The 27712-nt window shown below is 46.2% G+C and overlaps 1 protein-coding gene across 4 annotated transcripts in view; it reads right to left on the bottom strand.

Annotated features, from left to right (window-relative positions):
• LOC135918125 (lithocholate 6-beta-hydroxylase-like) overlaps window positions 1-27712 on the bottom strand; it is a 59488-nt gene that overhangs the window by 17022 nt on the left and 14754 nt on the right. For all 4 annotated transcript variants that reach the window (XM_070533989.1, XM_065451794.1, XM_065451801.1 and 1 more), the window contains exons 2-12: window positions 25582-25678; window positions 24273-24325; window positions 23577-23673; window positions 20894-21013; window positions 17221-17309; window positions 15406-15551; window positions 14770-14885; window positions 13884-13974; window positions 13478-13638; window positions 11509-11597; window positions 1599-1736 (exon numbers count right to left, since the gene is read on the bottom strand). In XM_070533989.1, the coding sequence (XP_070390090.1) occupies window positions 1599-1736; window positions 11509-11597; window positions 13478-13638; window positions 13884-13974; window positions 14770-14885; window positions 15406-15551; window positions 17221-17309; window positions 20894-21013; window positions 23577-23673; window positions 24273-24325; window positions 25582-25678 (1197 nt within the window). The remainder of the gene's footprint in view (window positions 1-1598; window positions 1737-11508; window positions 11598-13477; window positions 13639-13883; window positions 13975-14769; window positions 14886-15405; window positions 15552-17220; window positions 17310-20893; window positions 21014-23576; window positions 23674-24272; window positions 24326-25581; window positions 25679-27712) is intronic.

The following is a 27712-nucleotide window of genomic DNA, read 5'->3' on the forward strand; positions in this document are numbered from 1 at the left end:
CGAGCAGTGCACGCGTAACAAGGGGACACATTAGTCATTTAAACATGCGTGCCAATGCATGTGACGCGGCTATCGGCATAAGCAGTCTCCAAATGCTGGAATACATGCTCTTCAAAACGCTAACGATCCGCTGCTAATGCAGGACAACAGCTCACAGCGGACTGAACCAAACTCTAAACTAATGCACTTGAAAAGAACGCCTACACGGCAGCGTGAGGCACGTCGAAATGCCTGGTACTGGCGTCGCAGTTGACCACATACGAATGGAACTGGCGGAAAAAATAAACAGAAATGCTCACCAGTATACGCGCGACTTAAATTCACATACGTGGATGGTTGGCACGATACTTTGTATCCGCGTATTTTCGGAGAACATATAATGCATGAACTGGAAAAGCACTCGATCGTGAGCTGAACGGCACATTTGTTATTTTCCTGGGGTGACGACAAGCCGTGAATAGTTCTCACGTCGTCGTCTACGTTGTATTCCTCCGTTAGTCGTAGCAAGGAATGGAAATGATGCAAACGCAAACGTATTCCAGTACACAACAGCACAGCACACTGCAGAGAAACTCCACCCACTGCAGCCGATTCCGCTAATACATTTGTTGTGTATATAAGATCTAAAACAACACGACTGAGCGTGGTGGCTCTGTGGTGTAATGGTTAGGATGTGTGCTTTGAATTGTATAGATGCGAGTGTACGCGGGTTCGAATCCACGTGATGTATTGAGCAATATGGTTCTCCAGATAAGTGTGTGATTCCCTCGACTACTGTGTTCTAATTAGACTATGTGTCTCCTGATTGTGAAATATGCGAAGATATTTGCGGATTGAATGTGCATTGGCTTTTTTTTCTCCGCAGTGGCGTTCGGGAGACGCATAGGCCGATTCCGAGCAGTCACGACTCATGGTAGGCAGCAAATAGCCAGGAAAAATGACTTTAAAATCCTGCATAACATTGCTCACGCCTATTCTGAAGGCCGCTTGGAATTGGGCCACTGAGTCTGAGGAGCCGCCTAGGGAACGGTGTATCAGCGACCCTAATTTGATCTGATTTCCTGCCTGCATGCGTGGCCAGGACTTCGCTAAGAGGGTATTGGGAAGAGTACTAGCACTCTGTTTGGGGGAGTAGAAGTACTCGGTCTGGTGGAGTGCCATTACCCCTACGGTGAGAGTATTACCACTCTGCGGAAGAGTACTAGCACCCCCTGTGGGAAGAGTATTATCACTCTGCAGAAGAGTACTAGCAATCCCTTGCGGTGGAGTAACAAAACTCTGTCAACAGGAGTTGACCTACTCTCTCTCAAAGAGGGTCGATCTACTCTCGAAAAGAGAGTGAAATATGGGACAAGCCGCTACTCCCTCAAAGGGAGTGCCCAGCACTCCCTTAGTTTTTAGAGTGTACTGACAGCACTGCCTGTATAACTACTGAGATCGAAATACTGAAATCTTAATAAGTGTCATTTACCCCAATGCTGGCGAGTCGTCCTTTTTTTCAGTTACATTAATCGTTTGTGTCTGTGCAATCGCAGTAATAGTATCGTGTAAATTCACAGCTAATGCAACCCTTCACAATCATCTACGCATCAACGTACCTTTCTGGATTGAACTTGTCCGGCTCAGGAAAATATTCAGGATCGCGATGAATACCAGCCGAAGGAATATCCACGCACATGCCTGGCTTGAAGTTTATGTTGGCCACGGTGGTTTCTTCTGTACAGTGACGCAAAATTCTATACACAAAAATTTGCAGGAAAAAAAATGAGGTGTAGCATAAACACAACGTTTATTCGCCGTCATATATCAACGTGTTACATCTGACAGCATAAATTACTTAGTAAAATAATTTAATTCGCTTATTCTTATGTCACTTTTGGAAACATACTAAGAATTTATAGAATTCGTTGATGAACCAATTTTACCTTCCGATAGTAAATCCGACTGCATTATGTGTTTGCAAGCACAGTAGCCTATGCAACAAAAAATACATGCAGAGACGATGACCGGGGACTATTAGCCACAATATCGGGCGTCTCCTCTGCCAGCAATTGTGCCCTGCAGGTAATGGCAGGTGTAGTGTTTTATTTTTTCATAAGATACGCAAAGTACTGCATGCCAAGCATGCATTTTAAGGTTGCGGTGAGTTCTGCGTATTTGAAGGGCAAAATGAATATTGTCACTATTACTGAAGACCGGGCGAAACGTACGTGAGTACCCGCGGCGAACAATGCCAAATAACTGAGATAACAAATTTTCTGGGGTACGCAAATCATGGACGTTAGAGCCACATTACCTACACTGCATAATCATGGCAAGAATCTAGAAACAATCGCTAGGATCATAGAGTTTCTAAATAAGTACCCTAGAGGGAAATGTGGCGCCAGTGTCTACGGGGGCTCTCATGAGCGTTGCTTCAACCTACATGGGAATGATTGGAAGTACAGGCTTTGGATTGACTTCGATCTTTAGACTACTGGCATTTGCTTGCGGCGCAGTAAACGAAGCTATACTCAAATATTATCGCTTAGAATCTAATTTTATTTCTGCAGTATCTTATATAATGTACAACACGTAACATCAAATTTGTATGACTGACATTGAAGCACGGTTTACTACGGTTTATATCAACAAAATGCTTCAAACAAACACGTACCCCACGCAGAACAGACTACATCACTACATGCCTGACCTATACAAAACATCATATTGCGAAAAATTGCCATAGCACACTAGACATACATCACTTGCTCTGGCCGTGTGGTCGGACCCACGCAAACAAGGATCAAGACTCCGCCAAGCTACAAGAAGAATTACGCAGCACGGACCTGGCGGAGCAGCTCTGGGCCGTCCAGCGAGCCCACGATGCGGCCAGGGAGTTACAACTCCCGGTCCCAACGTGGGAGTAGCCCACTCTATGGGACCTTGCGCCCCGTAGCTCTCAGGACCTTTCATTAAAGTTATTCCATCCATCCATCCATATCAACAGGACACACCAGGGTATGCATTCTTGTGCGATTCTGTTCCCAATTTACCGCCAGAGCATGTTATTTATTTATTTTTACAACAGCAGTAACAACCCTGCATGTACTTATATAAATATAGTCATCAGTATTTGTGGAAATAACATTGTTGTGTTGTTAGAATGTGTTGCGCCCTTGAGAGGAATGCTACAAGCATCGTCTGCTACGACGCCTGCTCGCTACAAACGCGAGACTTTTCTCGCAGAAGACAGGCACTTGCGAAGTCTCTCACTCTTTCGAAAGGCTGAGTCGGCTGTCACGATTGCTGAACGTCTTGAAGTACCTTTAGGCACATCTGGTGCAGTGCTAGCTAGGACGCTTGTGGCCTCCTACGAGTATGCTTCATTAAATTTTATACTGATGTACCGCTTCCGAAGCGTTATGGCGTGGCCATGCACTTACTCATCTTGCGACACTAGACTACAGGAAGGAAGCAGCAACCTTTACTGACAAAAGTAAGTTTGTGTTCTCAAAGTCCTAAAACATGCACTTCAATGAGCACATAAACGAGCAATGCATAATGAAGCCCTCAATCAAATTTGATTCTAAAGCCACTTAGTACAACTGTCTACGCCTTGTATCAGTAGTGCTTTCTTTTTCCTGTTCTCAAGTTTCATAAAGCACGTAACGCTATAGCGCCAACCCAACGCACTTAACAAGCCAAGGTCAAAACAGATAAAGGCATGTTCTTTTAACATTTACGATGCCATCGCTTTCTCATCAGGGCTTCGACAACACACCACGACACAAACATCGTCCCAGCCACTGGGCCAGCGGGCTATGGCCGCTTCGAGCAACAGAACAAAGCCAGAGAGCTTTGCGTTGCACTGTCCCACTCCAGGTTATAGCAATTGCACTTAGAGCGAAACCAAAACTACCAAAAACATACTTGCGACTAGTTCGCCAGTCAACAGAATGCCAATCCGTGGCCTGTACTTCCCATCATTCCCATGATGGTTGAACGATCGCAGCGCCAGATTTCTCTCTAGTTATACTAATGTGAAACTCTATGGGTAGGAAAGACGACGAAGTGTCTTTTGATACAAAGCTGTTCTTTCTAGCTCCGGTTTATTTCTGTGAAAACCTAAGTTCATCCGCTGGTCGTCGCTCCCTGCTCGGTCGTAATGGAAGTGGACGACCCCGTACGTCTGCCGGCGACGGCGGCGTCAGTGGCGGCCGCCTCCAGGAAGCGGATCGGTCAGCAGAGCGACACCGACAGCGAGGACACCCATGTCTACTCTCTCAGCAGTGAGGACACTTCCGATGACGACTTCCAGCTTGTGCAGAGCCGCAGAGCGAAGAGAAGGAACACCAGGACGTCCTCATCGTCAAGCACGCAAACAGTGAGACAGACACAGAGGCCGGACGCCAATACCATCATATTCGTGCCCCTGCTTCCCAACGTCAACATGAAGCTACTTAACAGGCAATCTGTGTCGATGTCACTGGAAGCCCTGGTACCAAATGAAATATCGGACATTCGAGTGAACACCCGAAAAAATCTTCTGGCGGTTGATGTCCAGCATGCGGCTGCTTTGACCACTCTACGCAACGTAACGGACCTCGATGGCATTCAGGTGCGCTCTTACATCCCTCTGGGATCTGACGTAGTCACTGGCGTTATCTACGACGTAGACGTCGCCATCCTTAACAACGACTTGCCGATTCTTATCAAGCCAGCCAATGATGAGGTCATCGTTGATGTTAAGCGGCTAGGCAGTTCACGCTGCGTGAAAATAGCATTCAAGGGCAAATATATACCCTCCAGGAAGCGGATCGGTCAGCAGAGCGACACCGACAGCGAGGACACCCATGTCTACTCTCTCAGCAGTGAGGACACTTCCGATGACGACTTCCAGCTTGTGCAGAGCCGCAGAGCGAAGAGAAGGAACACCAGGACGTCCTCATCGTCAAGCACGCAAACAGTGAGACAGACACAGAGGCCGGACGCCAATACCATCATATTCGTGCCCCTGCTTCCCAACGTCAACATGAAGCTACTTAACAGGCAATCTGTGTCGATGTCACTGGAAGCCCTGGTACCAAATGAAATATCGGACATTCGAGTGAACACCCGAAAAAATCTTCTGGCGGTTGATGTCCAGCATGCGGCTGCTTTGACCACTCTACGCAACGTAACGGACCTCGATGGCATTCAGGTGCGCTCTTACATCCCTCTGGGATCTGACGTAGTCACTGGCGTTATCTACGACGTAGACGTCGCCATCCTTAACAACGACTTGCCGATTCTTATCAAGCCAGCCAATGATGAGGTCATCGTTGATGTTAAGCGGCTAGGCAGTTCACGCTGCGTGAAAATAGCATTCAAGGGCAAATATATACCCTCGCATGTTAAGGTGGGCCACTTCAGACATGCAGTGCGGCCTTTCATTGCGAAACCTCTTCAGTGCCGCAAATGCATGAAACTGGGACACGTGAGCAGCGTCTGCGAAAATCAGGCAGCATGCCCCCGCTGCGGTGAGCCCCACGCTGCAGATAAATGTGGCGCGACTGTAGTGAAGTGTGCAAACTGCGGAGGATCACATGAAGCTTCATCGAAGGCATGCCCACATATTAAGAAGGAAATGGCGATCTTGAAAGAGATGGCGAGAGATCATTCATCTCATCGCGAAGCCGCCGACAAAATCAGGAAGCGACGTTCACGTCGCCGGCGCTCCTCAAGGAAGTCTCCTCAAGGAAGGCGCATGCCACTTCCTACAACACCACCTCCTCTTCCACCACCTAGGCCAGACAATGTGGAAAGGACCGCGAAGAGCCAGTCTACTGAGAAGACCACATCTGCCGAATCTTGGCCGGCTCTACCGAGACGACAACATTCACCTACAGAAACACAGCAAACTTTCGCTGGACAACTCCAGACGTCTACTGCCGGCGATTTGTGCGACCAAGACAGGCAAGTGGCTGATATGCTGCAATCGCTAATTAATACAATGCGCATTATACTGAACAAGCTGCAAACACCAGCAGCTCGAAGCGCTCTGCAAATACTGGATGCACTAAATCCAGTGCTTGCTAGCATCGTTTAAGCATCATGGCTCGACCAACAGTCCCCTTCCGCACTGAACTCAAAAGTGCGTCGATCTTTCAATGGAATGCCAGGGGTCTAAGGACCCGTATATCAGACTTTCGCCAATTCATTTTTACACATCGCTTCCCCATACTGGTTATTTGCGAACCAAATACGTCAACTCCACTCAGACTGTCCGGTTATGAATCTTTCGTCTCGTCCACATGCGGTGCGAGCACGAAGGTGATCATCTACATCCGCACGGACTTAACATACGTCGCAAACGTGATAGAGCCTCATGACGACAACCAATATGTCTGCCTAAATGTCCAAAAGAAGAATGTGTCATTTACACTAATTGGAGCCTACATATCCCCAGCGGGTCACTTTGACGGCGAACGACTAAAGAAAATATTACTGATGAACAATGGCCCCTGGATTATCACAGGTGACTTCAACGCGCATCACCAGCTATGGGGAAGCACTAAAATTGACTCCAAAGGCAGGCGCCTTGCCTCCTTTGCTGCTGACCATGATTTGTGCTGTGTGAATGACGGCAGCCCTACATTTCTGCGAGGCACGACCTACAGTAGCTGCCTGGACTTAACTTTGGTGTCACGGCGCTTTGCCTCAAGCGTCCAATGGTTTACGGACATAGAAACACATGGAAGCGACCATATTCCAACATACATAAAGATTAGAGGAGTTGAGCAACGCTCCTCTACCGTCTTGCGTACAGTTGATTGGTCAAAATTTAAGAAGGATATGGATGACACATGTCGGGAAGGCCTCTCACACACCATCGAAGAAGCAATCGCAGAGGCATTGAAAACATCCATCTGCTCGCTTACAAGGCCAACAAGGCGAACAGACTTGGACATGGAACTTGAGAGGCTGCGTGCGGCACGCCGACAGGCGGAGAGGAGGTATCGGCGCACGAAGTCCGTCTTGGATCTGAGGGCTTCACGACGCATACAAAAGAAAGTCCAGCGTCGCATAGATAAATTGGAAGATAAGCGATGGAAAACATTCTGTCAGTCACTTGATCCCCGAAAATCGCTCTCGCACATATGGAGAACGGTTAGGGGTCTTCGCTCATCTCCGCATCAAAGGAAGCCCTTCGCTGCTCTGGCCCTCTACCAACTCCGCTCGGAACTTCAAGTGGCTGAAGAGTTCTGTGCACGGGTTGCTGGGTCCGTGGCCATCATTACTGACGCAGCATTGAATGACATCCCTGAGGCACGTGTACCAGAAATAAACGTGCTATTTTCCCTCGAAGAGCTCGATGCTGCGTTGGCGACCTGCAGGCGTTCTTCGTCACCAGGACCTGATGGCATCACGTATGCTGCCCTATGCCACCTTGGACATGACGCACGTGATGAGCTGCTCAAGTACTACAATGAGTCTTGGCAGAATGGCGCAGTTCCTAAAGAATGGAAATCGAGCCGCTTGATCCCCATTCTGAAACCTGGAAAGTCTCCGCTTGAGATCTCATCCTATCGTCCGATTGCGCTTTCGAGCTGCGTCGGCAAAGTGATGGAAAGAATGATTCTTGCTCGATTGGAATGGTACCTCGAGCGATTCAACATCTATCCGGACGCCATGACAGGCTTTCGTCGAGGTCGCACGTCCATCGACAACGTCATTGACATCATAACATGGGTCCAAAATCAAAAAAGTCTCAAGCGCCTTTCTGCGGCACTTTTTCTGGATATAAAAGGAGCATACGACAACGTCGCCCATGAGGCCATACTAAACTCACTAGAGGCTGTTGGAGTTGGTGGCCGGATGTATCAATGGATTCGGGACTATTTGACTGAGAGGCGTTTTTTCTTACAGACCGAAGACGGCCCAACTTCAGACCATTACATCTGCCGTGGTGTGCCGCAGGGTGGAGTGTTGAGCCCTATTTTGTTCAACCTCGTCCTGGTAGGACTAGCGGATTCCCTACCGCAGACAGTACATGTCTCAATATACGCCGACGACATTTGCATCTGGGCCTCTGCGGTGACTCGCCCTCAGCTAAGAGCCAGGCTTCAGCGGGCGGCAACCATGACGGCTTCTTACCTCCGAGAACAAGGCCTCAGTGTGTCTACGGAAAAGTGCGCATTACTTGGTTTCACGCGGAAACAAATGTCATCGTATCCTGTTACCATCGATGGTCAAGCTATATCCTGTGTTAAGACGCATCGCTTTCTGGGCGTCATCATTGACCGCAACCTCTCGTGGAGCCCTCACTGCGCCTATCTGAAGAAGAAGCTCGTCGCCATTGCTCAGGTCTTCAAATTTCTATGCGGGAAAAACTGGGGTACACCAGTCCATTCTATGTTGCAACTGTACAGGGTTTTGTTTCTCGGACTCCTACGTTACAGCCTACCAGTATTGTCAAGTGCATGCAAGACGAACTTTCGCGCCTTGGAGAGCATACAAGGTCAAGCCCTACGCACGTGTTTAGGGCTCCCTCGGTGCACTTCAACCGCAGCAACAATCGCCATCGCAGGAGACCATACAATCCAGACTCATGTAGCTGTCGACTCTCTCAGAGCGCACATTCGCCATCTGTCAAGGATCCCCGACCATCATTTGGCCTCCCTACCAGCAGACAGACCTCAAGCGACCTTTTCTCGGGTGATTAGCGCTCATCAAGAGTACATACCGGTATCTTTTACACCGGCGGCGAAGCCTTCCTCTCCCCTGTGGTGCCTACGACCACCTCAAGTGAATTTTTCTATTCCTGGCCTTACAAAAAAGTCCAATCATCCATCGCCGGCTCTGAAGCAACTTACGCTCCTACTAATCCACCAGATGTATGATGACCGCATACATATATATACTGATGGTTCGACCTCACCTACCAGCTCAACTGCCGCATTCGTCATTCCAGCCAAGAACGTTACAGCTAAATTCAAATTGTCGCACACGACTACATCTACATCGGCAGAACTTGCAGCTCTCCATGCCGCTATGATGTACATCACCGAAGAGCCAACAGAGAAATGGGTCGTATTTTGTGACTCTAAGGCAGCCCTTCACAGCATCAAGTCCGCATTACGTCCCAGAACTTACGAGCAAATGACATCTGAAATCAGGGAACTGCACCATCATGCTCTGGAAAAAGGACACCACATTATATTTCAGTGGATCCCTGCTCACTGTGGCATCGTCGGCAACAACCTAGCTGACAAGGCTGCCCGGTGTGCCCACGAGGATACCAAGACGCGTCCAACACCTTTGGCGAGGTCGGACGCTGCCAGAGAACTTCGCCGACTTGCGCGCAAGAAGTCCCAAGACCTCTGGATTTCAAGTGGCTTCAATTGCAGATTACGTAAACTGGACCCCACGCTACGGCTACAACCGCCATCTAGCCTTTCCCGCGGCGAAGCAACCTTGTTGTGTCGCTTGTGGCTGGGAGTGGCGTTTACGAACGCATATTCCTACCGTATGGGAATGGCCGAGAGCCCGATGTGCGACTCCTGTGGGTGCGACGAGACCATCGAGCACCTATTGTGTACCTGCCCTCGCTACGATGTCCAACGCCTCTCTCTGCGGGCAACTTTACACAGACTGGACTCGAGACCTTTCACCGAGTCAAAGATACTCGGACCGTGGCCACACCCTTCGCTGGCTCGAAAAGCGATTCGTGCACTAGTGCAGTACTTGAAGTGCACGGGCTTAACAGACCGTCTATAGTGTCCTTGTTTTTGGTGTCCCTCCCACACGAACTCAGTGTTTACTCTCTCCCTTTCTTCCGCTTTCTATTCCCCTTTCCCCTCCCCCAGTGTAGGGTAGCAAACCGGATGCTGTTCTGGTTGACCTCCCTGCCTTTCCTACCCTTGTTTTCTCTCTCTCTCTATGGGTAGGATAAGGTAACAATTTTATTTTAACGGTTTTCCTTTTTGGCCTCGCTACCGATTATCATAACGTCCCGCCTACGTTATCATTACGACCGAATGATAGTGAAAAGTTGATGATAAGACATGAAGAGAAACAAGAAGAAAAAACGCTACGTCATGCTTGCCAAGGCATGACGTAGCGTAGTTATATATTATTTCCTTTCCCCCCTCCACGCCTTTCAGGCACGTATTCCCAACAGAAGTTCATGTGGTAAATGTATTCACAATAGCTGATGCCCTATTATCGGTATGACGGACATATAGTAAGCGAAGACGGCTGGCGAATGACAAACATCCCTCATGAAATAAAAATGTTGCGAATCAGACGTCTTACTTTTTATCTAAAATAGCACAATATGCAACCAAAGCAACAAAATTTCTCCACGCGATTTCAGCCACAAAAATTACCGTTTTATGGCGCCATTGGCTGCCAAATACATGTGACGATGCCTGTTATGTAGTCCTATTATTATTTCTGCCATGCACTTTGATGTAAGGAGCGCAAAACTGCTCCTATTCCTTACAAAAATGAATTTAGACTGTCTATAGAAAGCCTATAGACTTTTAATAGACGACCTAGCCATTCTATAGATTTGTTCTTTTCTTGATAGAATGTCTACAGACTTTCTATAGATGAAAGTCGATAAGCCTTCCATTTCTTTTTGTCTACTCACAGTCTTGAGATGATCTATAGGAAAAGGTCGATAATGTGTTTGTTTCTTATTGTCTACTTCCCCTCTATAGACTACCTGTAGACGGAAGCCGATCCGATCTCTATTTATTTTTTCCATTCTTTGTCTATTGACTGTCTATAGGCGACAGTCCATAAGGTTTCTTTATTTTGTGTACTCCCGGATTATAGATTGTCTATAGACAAACGTAGATAAGCTGCTTGTTTCTTTTTGTCTCCCTCCGATTCTATAGACTACCGATAAACAAACATCGATACAGTGTCTATTTAGTGTTGTTCATTCTTTGTCTTTAGACTGTCTAAAGATGAGAGTCGATAAATATATACTTCTGTTTGTCTATTCGCAGTCTACGTAGTTCTTTACCAACACGCACGTGCACACACACACACACACAGACACACACACATACATATATATATATATATATATATATATATATATATATATATATATAAATTATGTGTATAATATAATATGTCTGGGTCTGTAGACTCAATAGACAGTCTATAGACCCAGACTTTTTGTAGACAAGTTTATAAAAAGTGTAAGGCCATAAGTCTATAGACTCGTTGCCTTAGTTACCAGTGCGAACAAAACTCACTGTACTTATTCATGGCCAGGTTTTTCAGGCCAAGAACTTATTCTCTAGAACCAGGCATAAACAGAGCATGCTTTTTGAAGCAATATTCACCGCCGCTCCAGGAGCGAGCTCTGGCGAGACTGAATAATGAAATGCTCTGCCCCAAAAAAGCGGATGAGCATGCGGTTTACAACTTTATTAGCTTTACTTAATGACTGCTGTTTCTGTAGGCGTAGCAAGCTTTCAGCTTGTGTGAAATTAAAATCAACCACACCGCAGCTGTTACACTTACACTGATTCCGTTGCGGTGAGGCGCATCGCCTCCTTGATGCATGCCTCGAGGAAGGGCATTTCTTGCAGTGACTCGTATGTAAGGTCACCCTGAAATAAACAGAGAAAAATGCCCATTTTTCGCAGTAAAAAAGTAACAAAAGTAAAAAATGCGCAGTAAAAAAGTCGCAGCGTCGTTCGAAAGGCGAAGTATCGATTTCGATAGCAAATTATTAGACAGTTCGACGAAGTAAGGATAGTGTTTTGATCGGATCTATAAACTTGCCGAAATGTGCTTACTAAATAAACAAGGACGTCGGCATGCGTGCTCAGGCAAACATGAACACGTCTCACTCGATGACCGCGTACACTTCCTGTGAAAACACCGGCGTGAGGAAGCGCATCATCATCGAGCGAAGTGAACTTTGTGCTGCCTTTTTCTTCAACGCAACCTAAGCGGCGAGAACACAGCGCACGCTGAGCTATTATCCCCACTACACCTAGACTTTGTCCCCATCGCAGAACGCTTTCAATATATAAGCCCGCGTAGCCGCGCCATACGCAGCCGCCGCAGAGTAGTGCGCTCCACACTCTCGGTGCCCGGCGCGCGATGGAAGACGCGGCGTTTCCTTCCCGTCTTCTTCGCTTTAGCGCACCAGGGGACGTATTCTGAAACGTTCGCCGCCGCGAAAGTTTCGCCCTGGCCACGCCTCCGCCGTTGCGGCGCGCTCTGAATGGCTGCTTTGACAAAACCGGAAATTCAGGTGGCGCAAGTGAATTTCCGGTTTTGTCAAAGCAGCCATTCAGCGCGCGCCGCAACGGCGGAGGCGTGGCCAGGGCGAAACTTTCACGGCAGCGAACGTTTCAGAATACGTCCCCAGATCGAGCCACCTTCCTCGGCTCACCCTCGCACGCTTTCACTCGCGCACACTGCATACGGCGCGCGGTCAGTCTGTTATCACACTTAGACTTGATGTGGAACATCACGGCGACGGCGACGCCGGTGGCGCTACAATGATGGTGGAACGCGCCTCTAATGTTCATATGATGGCTATCGTAATAAAAAGACAACAAAAGTGGACACAGGGTGGACAGATGTTAAAAACACGCCATCAGTGGTTAGTCTTGACTGTCCGCGAACTAACACTGACGAAAGGGCCCGCTGTATAAACTTTCTGGCTGCGCGAATTCGCGATAGTTTTGATCAATACAAAACAAGACACTAAACGTAGATGAGACAAGTAAGTTGCTATTCCGTGTTAGCGCTAATCGAGTGCGCGTAGCAGATGTATTGAACCTAACAGTGATTCTGAGTTAAGAGATTATGGATGTGCTCCCGAACAAGCTCCTGAATTGAATTCTGGGTTTTCCGTACCAAAACCACGATTTGATTATGAGCCACGTCGTAGTGAGCAGCTCCAGATTAATTTTGACCACCCGGAGTTCTTTAACGTGCCGCTGATGCACGGTACACAGGCATTTTCGCATTTTCACCCCACTGAAATGCGGCCGCCGCAGCCGGGATTTGATCCCATGACGACTATGGTGTAGCAGCGCAACACCATAGCCGCTAAGCCAGCGCGCGGGTAAACAAGTTTCTCTTTATGTGCTTATATTTAAAGCGAACGGCTTTCTTTGGTGTTTTCGGCCTTTTTCGTGGTTGGTCGGTGGTTCATGATAGGTCTTCGGGCTTGCGGCGAGGGAAGGCGATGAAACTCGCCGAGGGAAAGGGTACGTGTTCTCGGGCAACCGAGTTGCGGTGAGGGGAGGGGGCTCCGATCTATTCGCTTACATTGGCCCCATGATTATGTTTGCTTTCTGCATGTTTTTTTCGTTTGGAGAGCCATCTCATGTAAGCTAATCATAGTTTCGTTTCTGTCTACGCAATTTGTTTGTGATCTTGCTGTATTTTTTTTTCAGTTATATCCAGGTAGGTACTATCGCGGTAGGTACCACCAACCTGCTGAGGTGGTGGGGCCCAGTCTAGTTACCTTCGGACCTGCAGCCTTGTCGACTTCGGCGATGACGCTGTTCTGGTATTCCGGGTGAAGTGCCACGTAGTATATAGTGAAGATAAGAGCCGTCGCCACACTCTCCGCTCCGGCGAGGAAGAACAGTATTCCCTGGGCTGTTATCTCATCCAGTGTCATCTCTGCGAGCGCGCGGATGAGGCATGTTTCCAGGAGTGCGCCGGAGTAGCGCATCGCGTAGCAGTTATTACGCATTGCGTCAACATAAACTGAGGTAAGAACTTTTGCCATACCCGGAACAAGTCTATTTTACGTTATCAAAAGCTTTTGAAGTAATGATATGTTGAAGCTCCGATATCGCAATCGCGCCTGATTGTTGTTGTCCATTTGGCATAAGTGGTATTATAATAAAAGCAAGCGTACTCACGTTTCTTTTCTCCGTCGTCTTTTTTCTCGTCAGCGCTGACCTCCCAGTCATAGTCAGCATCCATAAACACTTGAAGGAAGTCGTCTTCTTTCTATCAGATTGGCGTCATAAACGTGGGCAATGAAAGACCATGACCAATGAGTGACCAAAAATTTATGAAAACTGCGAGGTGTGCTCGAAATACGTATTGACTATAAATTAAAAAGTATGCTTTAACAGCGAAATGACACACTGACGCGACAACTCAAACACGCAAGAGATGCAGATGTTTCATCAACGAATGTCAAAGCAAGGAGCCGCCCGGCTTTCCCGAACACGTACAGGTATCTCTACTCGAAACTTTCGATCAAATAAACCAAGTCGAGCCAATCCTTGGTTTTTTATGTATAGCAATCTTTAATTTGGTTTTAATTGATCGCTGACTGCACATATCTTTGTATGCAATCAGCGACTTCATCAGAGGCTATGTGCATCATAAGATGTGCGATATAACGTAACTACGAGTCCGATTCGCTCGAAGCGCAACAGCAGCAAAAAAAACACCGTTGTACCGCTCTTATTCGGTGCTTAATAACAGCTATTTATATGAAGTCATGTCAAGCAACATGCTTCCCAAATTTCTACGAACTGCAGGGTTCTTGAAATGGTAACATATTTCGAGTAGGGGACACCAAGGCATGGTAATTAGTCTGTAGGCTACGTACTGAGTAGCGGATCTGTATGGCAACAGAGGCCGTTGCTTATGATAATGCGGTAATTCTTGTTGATCTCATCCTTGTCTGTTGTCAGTCGTTCAGTCGTTCAACTAAAAAAAATTCATAATTGCTATTTTGGCTGCGCGTTTCGCAAATAGAAGAATTATTACGTCTCTATTTAGATTATTTACCATGTTGTTGGCCTTCCGCTTTTCCATGTGGTGTGAAACGAAGGCTTTAAAGAGGTCGCTGCTTGACTTCGGTGGGTAGTTTGGCTCCAACATCTTGTACACACCAGGCATCATGACTGTGCGAGCAAGTCCGAAAATAGGCAACGAAATGTTAATGCCGCTTAACACATAATCACAAAATAAGGAAAGAAGCCGCTAAAATTATTTGCACTGGTAGTTACTGAAAAAAGCTCGGATATGGGTCGCGTCCATTTTTTAGCGAACGCTAATATGTCGTAACACCTGATGGAGAATATCCCCGCTAAACCATTTCTACATCGCACTCCCCCAAAATTATGTTCCAGTCGCATTCCTCAGCGGCTGCCTAAGAAAGTTCTCGTAAGCATCCGACGTCGGTTCAGGCCTTTTGGGGTGTTTCACGACATGGCATTGACCGTATCGGCATATTGAATCTGTAAACAGACCAGAGCGCGATGTGCTCATCCTAACAAGAACGACCGAGTGCATGATTGCACCATATCATCTATGTGCCTGTCAACTACAGACACTAATAGTTTCAATCAAGTGCCTCGCATGTTGCTCACCCTGAGAATCCATCTGCTTTGGATAAGAAGAGGTCCTATATGAGTCACTTACACATCATCAAGTATTTCCAACCAGCCGCGTTGGCAAATAAGGCTCCCAGGCACTTCATCAACGGATGGTCCTTGTTGTTCTCGCTGTCAAGGTCAACGCTGTAGTTCAGAGCAGCCGTGGTGTCGAGACATGCATGGTCAATGAGCCTGCGGAGAACAGATTGCGTTTCCTTTTATTTTTTAGGGGTACGTGCGTCTACAGCGCAACCATATACAGTCTTTTTCACTGCACTTCTGGCGCGGCATCAGAGCGTGTACTTACCACTGCTCGATGTCCGTGGTGCAATCTAGAGCTAAAGTACACGCCATGAGATTACCGCTTTAGCTTAAAACTTCGTGGCATGGAAAGCAGCCCAGATGGCGCAGCGCCAATCACGTGGCAAAAAAAAAACTAAACTTCAGAACATCTCAGTGGCAATTTGTCCCACGTAGCTGCCATTTGACGCGCACACACAAGCCGCAGCTTCAAAACTGATCCCGTGCTCTTGGGTCTGTAATGTGGCTATGTAAGTGGCTCTGCAAGTGGCCATGCAGTGCATCAAGCGACATTTCTTCACACATTACATACACACATCGCTGCATATTCCACTTACGCGATAACAGTAGTCCCACAACATTTTGCAAACGTAAGGTAGCTCCGGACAGCGAAGAGCAGATAGATAGAAAAAAATATGCATAAGCAATAAATAAACATCGTGGCCATCTTTGTTCTGCCCCTGCATACTATCATAATAAGCCCGCATGAAATACTGTTAAAGCTTCGTCTGAGGAGCTCACGGAAATCGGTAATATGCCGATATCGGACTCACCAAGAGAACTAAGCTCAAGATCCTTGACATCTTAAAGCAATTGAAACAGTGACACTAAAGGAGGCGCAATGAACCCTTCATCCAACCGATGCAACCCATAATTTTTCAGCACCAACTGTTGCAGAGCTGGAAATGCAACTGTGCAACTATCCAACTATTGTCGCCAAAATCATTTCATCATCATTGGCCGTGCGTTTTCCTTCGGCTAACCAAATGTAGCATATTCAAATTATTTTTATTGTGAGCAATGTCCTGCCGCTATTTCTCACGTTTCACTTGTCTTCTCACGAAGAAGACAAGTCCACTTGTCGAAACGTTGGCTCCTGCTTTCACCTTGTTCTCGTTTTGCTCATCGTCTTGAATTTCCATCTCTCGCCTTGCCCGTGTTTTTCCTGTTTTCAAGAGCCGCAAAATTAAAACTCATCCTGCACAGATAAACACGGCTTTGGTTTGTGAGAAACCACAGATGCGAATTTTCCGAAAGCAGTGAACAGCAGGAACTGTACACGACTTTCCTAAAACAGAACATTTTTTCCCTTTACGAGATAAGAGCATCAAGCAACTCACTCATCTTTATCTGCGCATATTATATCCCTAAAGGGACGCTAAAGGAAGATAATAAATCAAGCTAGGTTTAGAGATTAGGCTGCTGTAATAAGGAATTCGTTATTTGTAGTGAGAACGGAGATCTTGTAAGTCAGAAAATGACCAACATGGAAAATCGGAGTGATTCCATCTATTGCCGACTATGACAACTCTCATGTGACGTCAAAAATGGCTGATTCGCTAATAACGGTATAGAGGGATGTCAAGTGCAGATTACGTTACCTCATCCGTTTCGGCGCGGGCGATGCACACAGAGGAGCAGCAGCGTGACCTTCGGCAGCAACTTTCTACCCAAGAAAAGGATACAGTGGCACGCAGAACACGATGATAGACGTCTAAACGAATAAGCTATAGTCCTAGCCTAACTTAATAATGTCCTTTAATATATCTTGAAAACTTACTCAGTGATGTTGACAAGTTTGTTCTGCGCAGCCGCCTCCGCAACCCGAGACGCTGTTCTTTCAGCTATGGATTTGATTTTCAGCGAAAGCTGAAAAAAAAAGAAGTGGTATCGAGTTGATCCCCTGCTCTTGATTTTTTTAGTCCATCTTACTTGCTAAGCAAATTGTGCTTCAGGCAAAATTAATCTCAAAGCTGTGGGCATCGCGTTTCATAGGAGTGGTTCAGTAAAAACATTAAATATCTAAGATGCGCTAAAAATAGGTCTTTCTTTCCCGCCGTTTCATAGAGGTGTATGCAACACGTCCTGCGGAATACCTTAAAAGCTTTATAAGCATAAGTGGGACACGAACCTTTCGGGCCGAATGATAGTGATAGCAGTGGTAGTTATGACCTCGAGCATATTTAACCCAAGTACTACAACCGACTCTTACTACACATCTTGTAACCTACAGACTGTTTTTGCGCAACCACTATTTTTTTTTTCTCCACCTTTGTCACCTTTCCCACGCGACGAGCGGCTGCTACTTCAGTGTTCTGGAACAAATGCTCGATGTACCCTTGTTAAAATTAAAACTTATAGTATGGGGTTTTACGTGCCAGAAGCACAATCTGGGCCGCGATAACGTAAAGCTATTCCAAACTTTTCTATTCCAATTCTGCAATCGGCCTTACGCGATTGGTCAAAAACTTTTTTTAACCACCACCACTTTGCCTGCCTGTGACGTGACGTCACGAAAACCGTGGTAGCTCCCCTTCTGACATGACGCTTAGACACTGATTATGCATCATTGGTCCGAATAAAAAAAAAATATAGCTATTTGTGATTCGACGCCTTTTCGTCAATAACCCTAGGCTATTCGTCAAAGGTTTTCGGGCTGCGCCCACTTCACGTGCCTCTCACGCGACGTCACAAAACTGCGAAAACTCACCGTGTCAAAGTAACGTGTGCGCGTTAAAGATGCATTAATACGCCGAACAAAACTGATTTTTTTTTCTTAATAGCCGCAAGCTGCCCCCTTCCGAAAGGATTAAAAGATGGCTGCCACTGATCGCTCAGGCACTGGCTACTGACACCTGCCGGAGAGCTTGGGTTTATTTGCGTACATTAAATCTTTTTGCATGGCAGTGTAACGTTTTCGAGCACTTTCAGCATGTTTACGACCTCGCTCTGCCAACTCTCCTTTGCTGAGGATCCGTTTTAGCGGTATTCTTAACCTTCCGTTGCATACTGCCGAGATCGCAAAGTAAGCAAAGTAGTAAGCAAAGTAAGGGAAAGCGGACCAATTGCAGACGCCGGCACCACCCTCTTCATCCGGTTATCGAATTTCAGTGCAAAGTCTCGGCCCCATCGAATCCCTCTCCACTTGAGCGTGCTCCTTGCCTCTTGTTAGCCAATTAGATAAGACAAACCGCTCACTGGTGGCAATGTTATTCGTTGTTAAAGCAAACAAAAGTGAACGCCTATAAACGATGAGAGCGTTTGATTGGTCTGTTCAGACAAACCTGTAGCTCACGACCCGATGCTTGCGTAGGCGGTTAGCAAGTATTTGACATCAGGAGATTGGAATAAAGAAATATTGGAATAGTTTTACGTTATAGGGCCCCTGACCTGATTATGAGGCGCGTCGTAGGGGGGGGTGGGGGGGGGGAGGGTGCTCTTAAATTTGGAGCACCTGGAGTTCTTTAACGTACACGGAAATATTAGTACACGGGTGTTTTCGCATTTCGCACTCATCAAAGTGCGGCCCCCGTGGCCGGGATTCAATCCCGCGACTTCGTGCATAGCAGCCCAACACCGTGGCCACTAAGTAACCACGGCGATTTAACCCAGCTTTGTTATAGGCACACTTTTGAAAGATTCTTGAAAACAAGGCCATTATAATTCGCCAGCCATTAAGGCTGCCTTCCTCAAGCTCGCGAAAAGGAGCGAATATGGGGCACGCGGATTTCAATGGTGTTTGTTTTGAATGATCTTTCAATGAGCCCATCTAATATGGGTATAAAAGTGTAGGGCCTAATATAGTGCTGCCACTGGTAGTTATTACGTGGGCCTATTTTAACAAAGTTATTCGTGCGCTTCAGCGATTCGCAAGAAATGGCGTCATCCAATCATGAAAGTGAAGACAACATTATTCAGGACGGTCGGTTAATGGCAAACAGTTTTAACAAAAAAACAAAGCTAATCAGTTCATTGTTTCTTTCTGTTTTTTTTATGTGGTCGCGTGTATTCGGACGCCGAGCTCGTAGTTTGTCTGAGGGATGCAGCATACGTAAGAAGTACAGCGTTAGCGCAGCCATAAAGACTCGCACATGGCTGTCGTGGGCGCGATGTTCGTGATAGCTTTCTGAAATTGAGGGTCGGGAAACAAGCCGGTGCAACGATGCAGGCAGCCACAAAAGGCTGCTTACGTGTGGAAATGCATACGGATAATAGTCCCTTCTGGTGAAATTTTCTTTTCGCGCGTTACTTGTCCGCGCGAGCTCTCGTCTGCGTTCAAACTGCGTTTCGGTAAGGTCAAATCTAAACGCGCCAAGCATTTCGACGCGTTCGCTTGCCCGCGAAGGGTTCATCATAACTCCAAGGAACGCTCAGCCAAAGCCACCGCTTTGGCTCAGCGCTGTTCAACTGGACATTAATGTTTTTTAAGGCGAAAGCCCTACTTGGCTCATACACCCGATAGTCTGGAAAAGGCGGCGTGCGAGGCGAGCCCGCCTCGCGCAGACACCAGCTCGTACCACTGCTCTCGTGTTCGTCGTCGTCTTATTCCACAGCTGGCTCCGATAGCGCTCACCACGCCAAAAATAAAAATCGGCAGGGGGGACGAATTTAGACAGGGTTAATTCAGACACACGAACCCACGACCTTCGGTGGGAGCCGAACCCTCGAGCTTATTGGAAGCCAAGCCCAGGACCTTTGGTGTTAAGGCGAGGTTATTTAAGGCACAGCTGACTAATACAAAGTTAAGTCACTCGAAGCCAAGACCATTGGTGGGAGTCGAACTCGCGACGTTTTATGTTAATTAGGGTGAAGTTAATTAAGCACAGTTAATTAGGGTAGCGTCAATTAAGGCACTCGAGCTCACGACCTTTGGTGGGAGAAACAAGTCATAAGATTTAACAACGATTCCGAAGGAGAATGTCTAGTAACTTAATAAATGTCTCTTGAGCCGCGCAGGCCTTCGCCTTCACCCTCTATGACCTAAGCTAAAGGAATTGACACTTTTTATTTTATATACGCATGACGTGGCGCCACCTCCTCCCCATTGGTCGCACCGCCCCGCGTGCACTGACGCACGCACGGGTCACACTTTCAACCGCTGTGGCGTCGGGAAGCGAGCTCATGTCGCACCCTGGATGCCCACGTTCGACTCCCACCCAGACGGAAATTTCCTTTTTCAAAACCATTCATTTACCGTATCTGCAGGAACCTTCCTGAGAAATCTGGCGTCTTTCCGAGCATTTTGTGACGTGTTTTTACGTTTTCCACAGTCGGCCATTTTTGTTGCCATACTTAGCTCCCGTTGACCATGCCGACGGATTTTCGCGTAATGGGCCATATAATGCTTTCGCATTATTAATAACGTGTCGGAGATAATTATAGCGTCCATTCCTCCATAGCAATATCCTAATGTATAACAGAAAAGAACAGCCCAACGCACACGTGTTGCCTACCGTCTTGAGCCGTGTAGTGGTCAGTGACGGTGTGAAGATGTTCCGGGCTTTCTTCCACTCCTCACCGGACAAGTTCATGATGGACTTGCGCCATACTTCGCTGCTGACACGTTGCGATTCCTGCACAGATTCAAGCAAGCTGACCGATAACAGATGACTCGTGCCCACGCTTCTCAATTGACATTTTATTATTTCCTGTGTGTCTTCATCAACACCAAATTGTTGACAACATTGAGCTTTGAATGCTTCGGCGCACTGCCTTCCAGTCGCAAAGAAAAGGTGCAAGGATGAAGAGTCCTCTGAAGCATAAATTCGAGTGCCACCCGAAGCTCAGGACGCGTTTACCAAGGTATGTCTTGGAATGGACCGAAGTCCTCTGACGCTTGTGGATCGGATGAAACCATCGCGCACATACTGTTGGCTGTCGCGCGCTATAGCACAGAGAGACAAGTTGTGTGTGCTGCGCTAGAGATACTGTACAAATGACACTATCAGAACAAATGATAGGACAGATTTACAGGTAGAACGGATTAACCTATGTGCTAAAGGCAGCTAGAATGCTATGTCGTTTCTAGCGGCCTAGAGGCCTGAGAAATCGACTGTGAAAGTGGCATGTGCCGCCTCAACAATCTGTGTGCCGATTTCCGTGTTCCTACACTGCTTCTCCCTTTCTATAGCATTAAATTCCTTCCGCCCCACTTCTACACACCTCCCCCCCCTCTGCAGCATGACAAACCGGACTCTCCTTGCGTGCGTGCGTGTGTGTGTGTGTGTGTGTGTGCATGTGTGTGTGTGTGTGTGCGTGTGTGTGCGTGCGTGCGTGTGTGTTTGTGTGTGTGTGTGCGTGTGCGTATGTGCGTGTGTATGTGTGTTTGCGTGTGTGTGTGTGTGTGTGTGTGTGTGCGCGCGCGTGTCTGAGTGTGTGTGTGTGTGTGTGCGCGCGCGCGTGTCTGAGTGTGTGTGTCCAAATGTTCATTTAGTCGTTGCAAGCACTTAGGGTACTTGCATGCTCCTTCTCTAAGCCATTACAAACTTGCCATGTGTATATTAAAGTGCCCAGGGACACCCTCGAGGCTCTTCGTGCTGGCGCACTCAGCAAAACAATGCACAGAAAGAACAATGCAACCTCACACACGCATACACACATACATACGCGCATATCCAGGCACTCTAAATGGGCGTTACACCTCGCCTGCACTCTAGATAGAGTGCAGGTGACGTATAATAATCAATCGACTTTTATTTTATGTGCCCGTGTATAACTGGAAGTCTAAATACTTGAGTACAGACAAAAAACAAAACAAAAAAACATAAACAACTACAACTACGCATTAGTACATATAAATAGAATGAAAAGCAAGAATAACAGTATTAACAGACAGGTAACGAGCAATCATACACAATATTGAGACAGTGTACATATACGAGGAAGGAGACTCAAACTGGAAGAGGAGAGAGAAACGCAGCTATGGAAAGAAGGCTGAAGAGCAAGTGCGAAGTTCGGAACAGAAAGAAGACAACACGTTTTGAAAGCTTTCAGCAAGGAAGTAAATGACAGTCGTAAGCACTTTGCATCCGGTGGAGAAACGAATGCCTGCTGAAAGAGCCAGGAATGTGGATGGGCCTAAGTTGCCAAGTAGTATTCTGCGCAAGCCGCAGTGTGGATGGGCAATGTGGATGGGCCTAAGTTGCCAAGTAGTATTCTGCGCAAGCCGCAGTGAAGCACCCTAGCAGATCCGAACATGCAATAATTACGTAAACAATTTCGTATAAAAATGAGACCGTCGGTAGAACCACGTCTGCAGCTAAGTGACGAAAGTTGTGTGGGATGATTATTCAGACTTGAAATGCTGTTGGTGCGTTGGGTCACAAAACCATGTGTATACATAATTATTAACTTTTTCTGCGCGCACTCAAGATAGTTGTTCGAATTGCTTGTGTCATTGCACACCGCTGCGACATATTCAGGAGATAAGAGACAGATAAATGTAAACATTTTCTTTCACAGAAGGTAACAACAACAATAATAATAATAATAATAATAATAATAATAATAATAATAATAATAATAATAATAATAATAATAATAATAATAATAATAATAATAATAATAATAAATTATAATAATAATTAGGGGCGGAATTCATGCACATTTACTATCCAAGTAAGCGAATAGTAAACTTTTCAGATAAAAAACAACTTATTCGCCGCGGAATTGGCGGAAACTTGGCAGGAAAAAGGCGGGAAAAAGCACCCTAGAGAGTCATGAAATCGCGCAGGAACCAGGGCAGAGTTTGGCGACCCAGAAGGCTGCTTTGTTTTATAGAACGAGTGATGTCAACTACTCGCACCGGTGGTGCAGCTCTATTCCCAGATGCGTTTACCAGAGCGAGCACTTTTCGCGAGAACCTGACGTCACTCGACGAGCGCCTGTAGAGTGGGGCGAGCTTGTGAATTCGTGGGACGCGGGTTCGACTCCGCCCAGCACCAGATAAGTTTTAAAGCGTCTCCTTTTTGCATTCATTCAGCAGCGACGTGAAATGGGGTTGTGAGCACCACTCCAAGAGAGCACGTCTCGTTATCCGCGGCACATTCTTTTTTTTTCATTTCGGCGCATTAAAAATAAATCATTGTAAAAAAAACACGGGCACTCAAAGGGTTAGTCGCACTTGCGCCAGCTTACCGATCTGTCCGAAAAGTTCTTGAACTTGGACACCAGGATCTCGCGTAGAATCTCAGGTTCGGCGACGACAAGTGTTGGCGTAGCGCCCTGGTAAGAACTGCAGAAAATGTTTCGTACACATGTGCATCCCTTCATTTTAGTTACATCGCAACATTTATTTCCGTGGGCGTTTGCGATATTTTTTTCATGTTCTTGCTTCTGGCGCGCGCATGTGTGTGCGGTTTTGTTTGAAGTTGTTTTCTTTGAAGTTTGAACTGTGGCCTTACTTATATTTACTCTTAAAAACGAGTATAATTTCACCTTTATTACGGATTGAACCCACGTATATCATGTCGTAGCGGTGACTAAAGAAGGCACATTGGAATGGCAAAGTCGTTCAATGCTTAAGGCAGATAACAGGTGCTTCATTATAGTAATAGAATAAAAAACATGGACCTGGAAGTGACTAAAGCTGGGATTAGGGGATAATATCGGTATATTTGAACGTATATGACAGCATTGGTTGACGAAACACAGAGATAATGAAAGTGTGTGGGAGCGCCACTTGTCATGCAAGCTTCATTGATGTTATCAAGTGAAAGCAGTCGTTTGTACACATATACGCGTGAGCATACTTCAAAACCGAACTTTTCATTGGACTACTGGGTGTTCTTAAAAGGTAAAATACACCAGAAAATGACAGAAATTAGTACTTACCCATACAGTCGACCATACCGCTTGTAGCTGCTTATTATCACACTGCTCATGGGCTGAAAACAATGGTAAACTAGTTAGAAAAGACAACTCTTGCTTATCCATATCATAATAAGCGAACAAACACTGATACCAAAAACAACATGCAGGAAATTACTTTTACTTAATAAATGAAATAAAGAAACCATAATTTAATGGAAATTAAAGTGGATGAAGAAACAACTTCCCGCAAGTGGGAACCGAACCCACAGCCTCTACTAGGACACATAAATACCCAAGAAAGTGCAGGGGGAAACGGCGCCGCGGTAGCTTAATTGGTAGAGCATCGCACGCGAAATGCGAAGGCTGCGGTTTCGGTTGCCACCTGCGGCTAGTTGTTTTTTCATCCACTTTAATTTCTATTAAATTATCGTTTCTTTGTTTCATTTATTAAGCACAAGTAAGTTCCCCTATTTTGTCCTCGGTATCAGTGCTTGTTGACTTCTCATAATATGACTAATAAAAATCGGGCCCCTTGGTTAACCCCCTTTCTTCTCGTTTAAATCTGGCTTAGCATGACACAGCGCGACTGGTAGCATACCGAGTGTCCCAGCTAACGTTAGCCTAGCTGTCCAACCCCCCCCCCTCCCCCCCCCCCCCACAAAAGAAGAAAATATTAAGAATACTAGGTGTGCGATGCAGTTATAAGAGCCACAGTTTTGGGCTGTCACACTTCTGACAACCGAACATTGCAGGTCCTAGAATTATATCTTGCACCTTGTATTTTTTTAAACATTTTTTTTTCGTTGCATAGCTTGGCTAATGTTAGCTGGTACACCCTATATAAGAAACACATTGTTGTAACATTTCTGCAAAACTGAATGGCGATGCCCATCGAGAGCTACTTTATTTAAATTTTTCATGTTCTTGAATGATTGCCAGCTCCGAAACACATATCACAAAAATATTGAAGGAATAAGCGTGTTTCTTTATTTTTTTTCCTTTTCTTGTACCCACAACTTCCGTATCGCTCTTTGATGTCTTGAATCTAGGCTTTCAGAAAGCATTCCAAGAGTCTTATTTCTCATCATCTTATCCCAACATGAACGTTCAGTTCAACGTACGCATGTTCATAGCGCACCTGCACTAGCCATCCATTCAAACAGCTGCTGCGTGGTTTTGACGGCTGGCGTTCGAACGAAATTTATCAGAACAAGAAGCATAATTAGGGACAAGAAGAAAGTATCCACATTTTCAGTGCACGGTGAGACTAAATTTGTTTTGTTTTTTTTTTTCCAGATTTTTCCTACGCATCATGACGCTATCGATCTACCTTAGTGTAGAGGTCGATGCAAAACCGCAGATACTGCCAGAATGTAAGGTATGCAATGCCTTTGTCGTTCCAGAATGTGTACTTCCTTCGGACCCACCTGAAAATAAAAGTAAACATGTAATGCTATGTATACATTTTTGTGAACAGCAGATTCAAATATTTTGTGACTCAGCTATGTATGCCTTAATGAATTGCAACTTTTTCATTGTCCAGCATCAAATAAAATCGCAACTTCTACGCTTGAGTGATACAAATCATCACGAAGTTGACGCGTCTCGGAGTAAACACGAAATTATTCAAAATATGTGTGGCGGTATGAAAGGTAGTTTTCTTCATTTGCTTAGCCATGTTTGTGTTTTCTGTCCAGGTTTGGGCGGCTATTTTTGATGACCAGCTAACCTTTAACGACACATAATATAGCCTGGAAAGGAAACAAGAATTCGTGATCGCCAGTCAGCAATCAAGAGTATGTGAAGGAGTACGTTTTTTTAGGTGTATTACTCTCTGGGGACCCTCATCTCGCGAAGGAGGTTTACAGGAGAATAAAAATGGGTTCAAGAGAGAGAGAGAGAATAAACATTTTTATTGGGTGAGTGCAGCTTTGGAGAGGCGTCCTCATTCCAGAATGCCTTGAGCTCGGGCTGCGTCCTGGACTCAGAGCATACGGTAGGCATTGCCAAATCCCGACGAGGAGCTTACTTCTTTCGTGTACAATCACTGCATTCTAGCGATGCTTACATATGGGGCGGAAACTTGGAGATCAACGAAGAAGCTTGGGAAAGAAGTAAGAAGAAAGCAAAGGGCGATGGAACGAAAAATTTAGTGTAGCGTTTTTAAGAGGCAGTAAAAGAGCGGTATGGATCAGGGAGCAAATGTAGGTAACCGATATTCTAGTTGTCATTGGGATAAAAAAAATTGAGAGGACGCATAAGCTTCGTCTTTAAGAGTGAAAAGATCCCCTCCGCCCCTTCCCTATAGCATTCGAAGATCCCTGTCCGCTTCCCGCACTTGCCGGCAACTGCAGCTTATGTAATCGTAATGTTTACCGGGAAACACTGGCGCCGAACTCTTAGCACGAAGGTATGCTTTCTGGTAGAAACTGCACCCGACGAATGGATGGATGTTGTGAGCGTCCCCTTTGGAACGGAGCGGTGGGTTGCGCCACCAAGCTCGTGTTATTTTATTAATTATTGTCCTATCTAAGTCCGACCTAGCTACCTAAAAAAATATGATGAATTCCCATAACCAGGTTTCTGAACCCCTATTGTGAACTTTGTTTTTGTACGCCTCCGTTGTTTGTCGTTTCCCTATTTTTCTTTCATCAATCTTCTAATCGCATCTTACTAATCCCTATTGCGGTTATCTTTACTTTTCCCCCGCTCTCGCAGAATCAAATGCCTTCAAGGAGGCCAGTTATCCCTAAATCAAAGGCTGGGCAGATTTCTTCACATTCTAATAAAACATTTTACATCGTTTCCCTAGCTGTACCGCAGGAAGTGGCGTTGCGGTGGAGACCAGCGCTCTCTAGAGGTGTTACAAGGAAACGAGCGCGCCACTTTATGGCGTCCGAGATGGACGCGAGTGCGCGCGCCGACTGGATCGCGCAAATCTTGGAGGCCATGGTCGCGCTATAATTGGTAGAAATGCCGGAAAAGGGGTTTGTGTTTCAGTCTTCGCGTAACAGAGTTGTGCTTCCTCGTATATTCGGCTAGATTGTGCTTAGATTGTATTTTACAATTTTTCTGGCGCATGTTACTTTGAGGAACTTAATTAGTTCAGTCATGCCTCTGAGCCACTCGGATGGCCCTCACGGTTGTGGTTTGGAATGATTTTTCACTATGCGACGTCCGACGCTGTCAACGGAATTTTTGCGACACGGGCACCTTAACCGAGCCGCGTTTAACATGGTGCTGGCCAGGACACGTAGTGGGCAGGGCAGATAACATGCCAGTCATTAGAGATACAGGATCGGTTTCAAGGGAAGGGAAGAGCAAACGGCGGAGAATTAGCTGGGGCAATTCGACAGGCAGCCGATGCCGTGAGTTGTTTGGTGTACCGTGTTGAACACGCTACTACTGAATTCCGGGTAAGCGCTAAAAGTTTTTTATTTCTTCTCATTTTCTTTTCTTTT

Source organism: Dermacentor albipictus, chromosome 2 (assembly GCF_038994185.2).
Source record: "Dermacentor albipictus isolate Rhodes 1998 colony chromosome 2, USDA_Dalb.pri_finalv2, whole genome shotgun sequence".
In the NCBI taxonomy this organism is placed as follows: Eukaryota; Metazoa; Arthropoda; class Arachnida; order Ixodida; family Ixodidae; genus Dermacentor; species Dermacentor albipictus.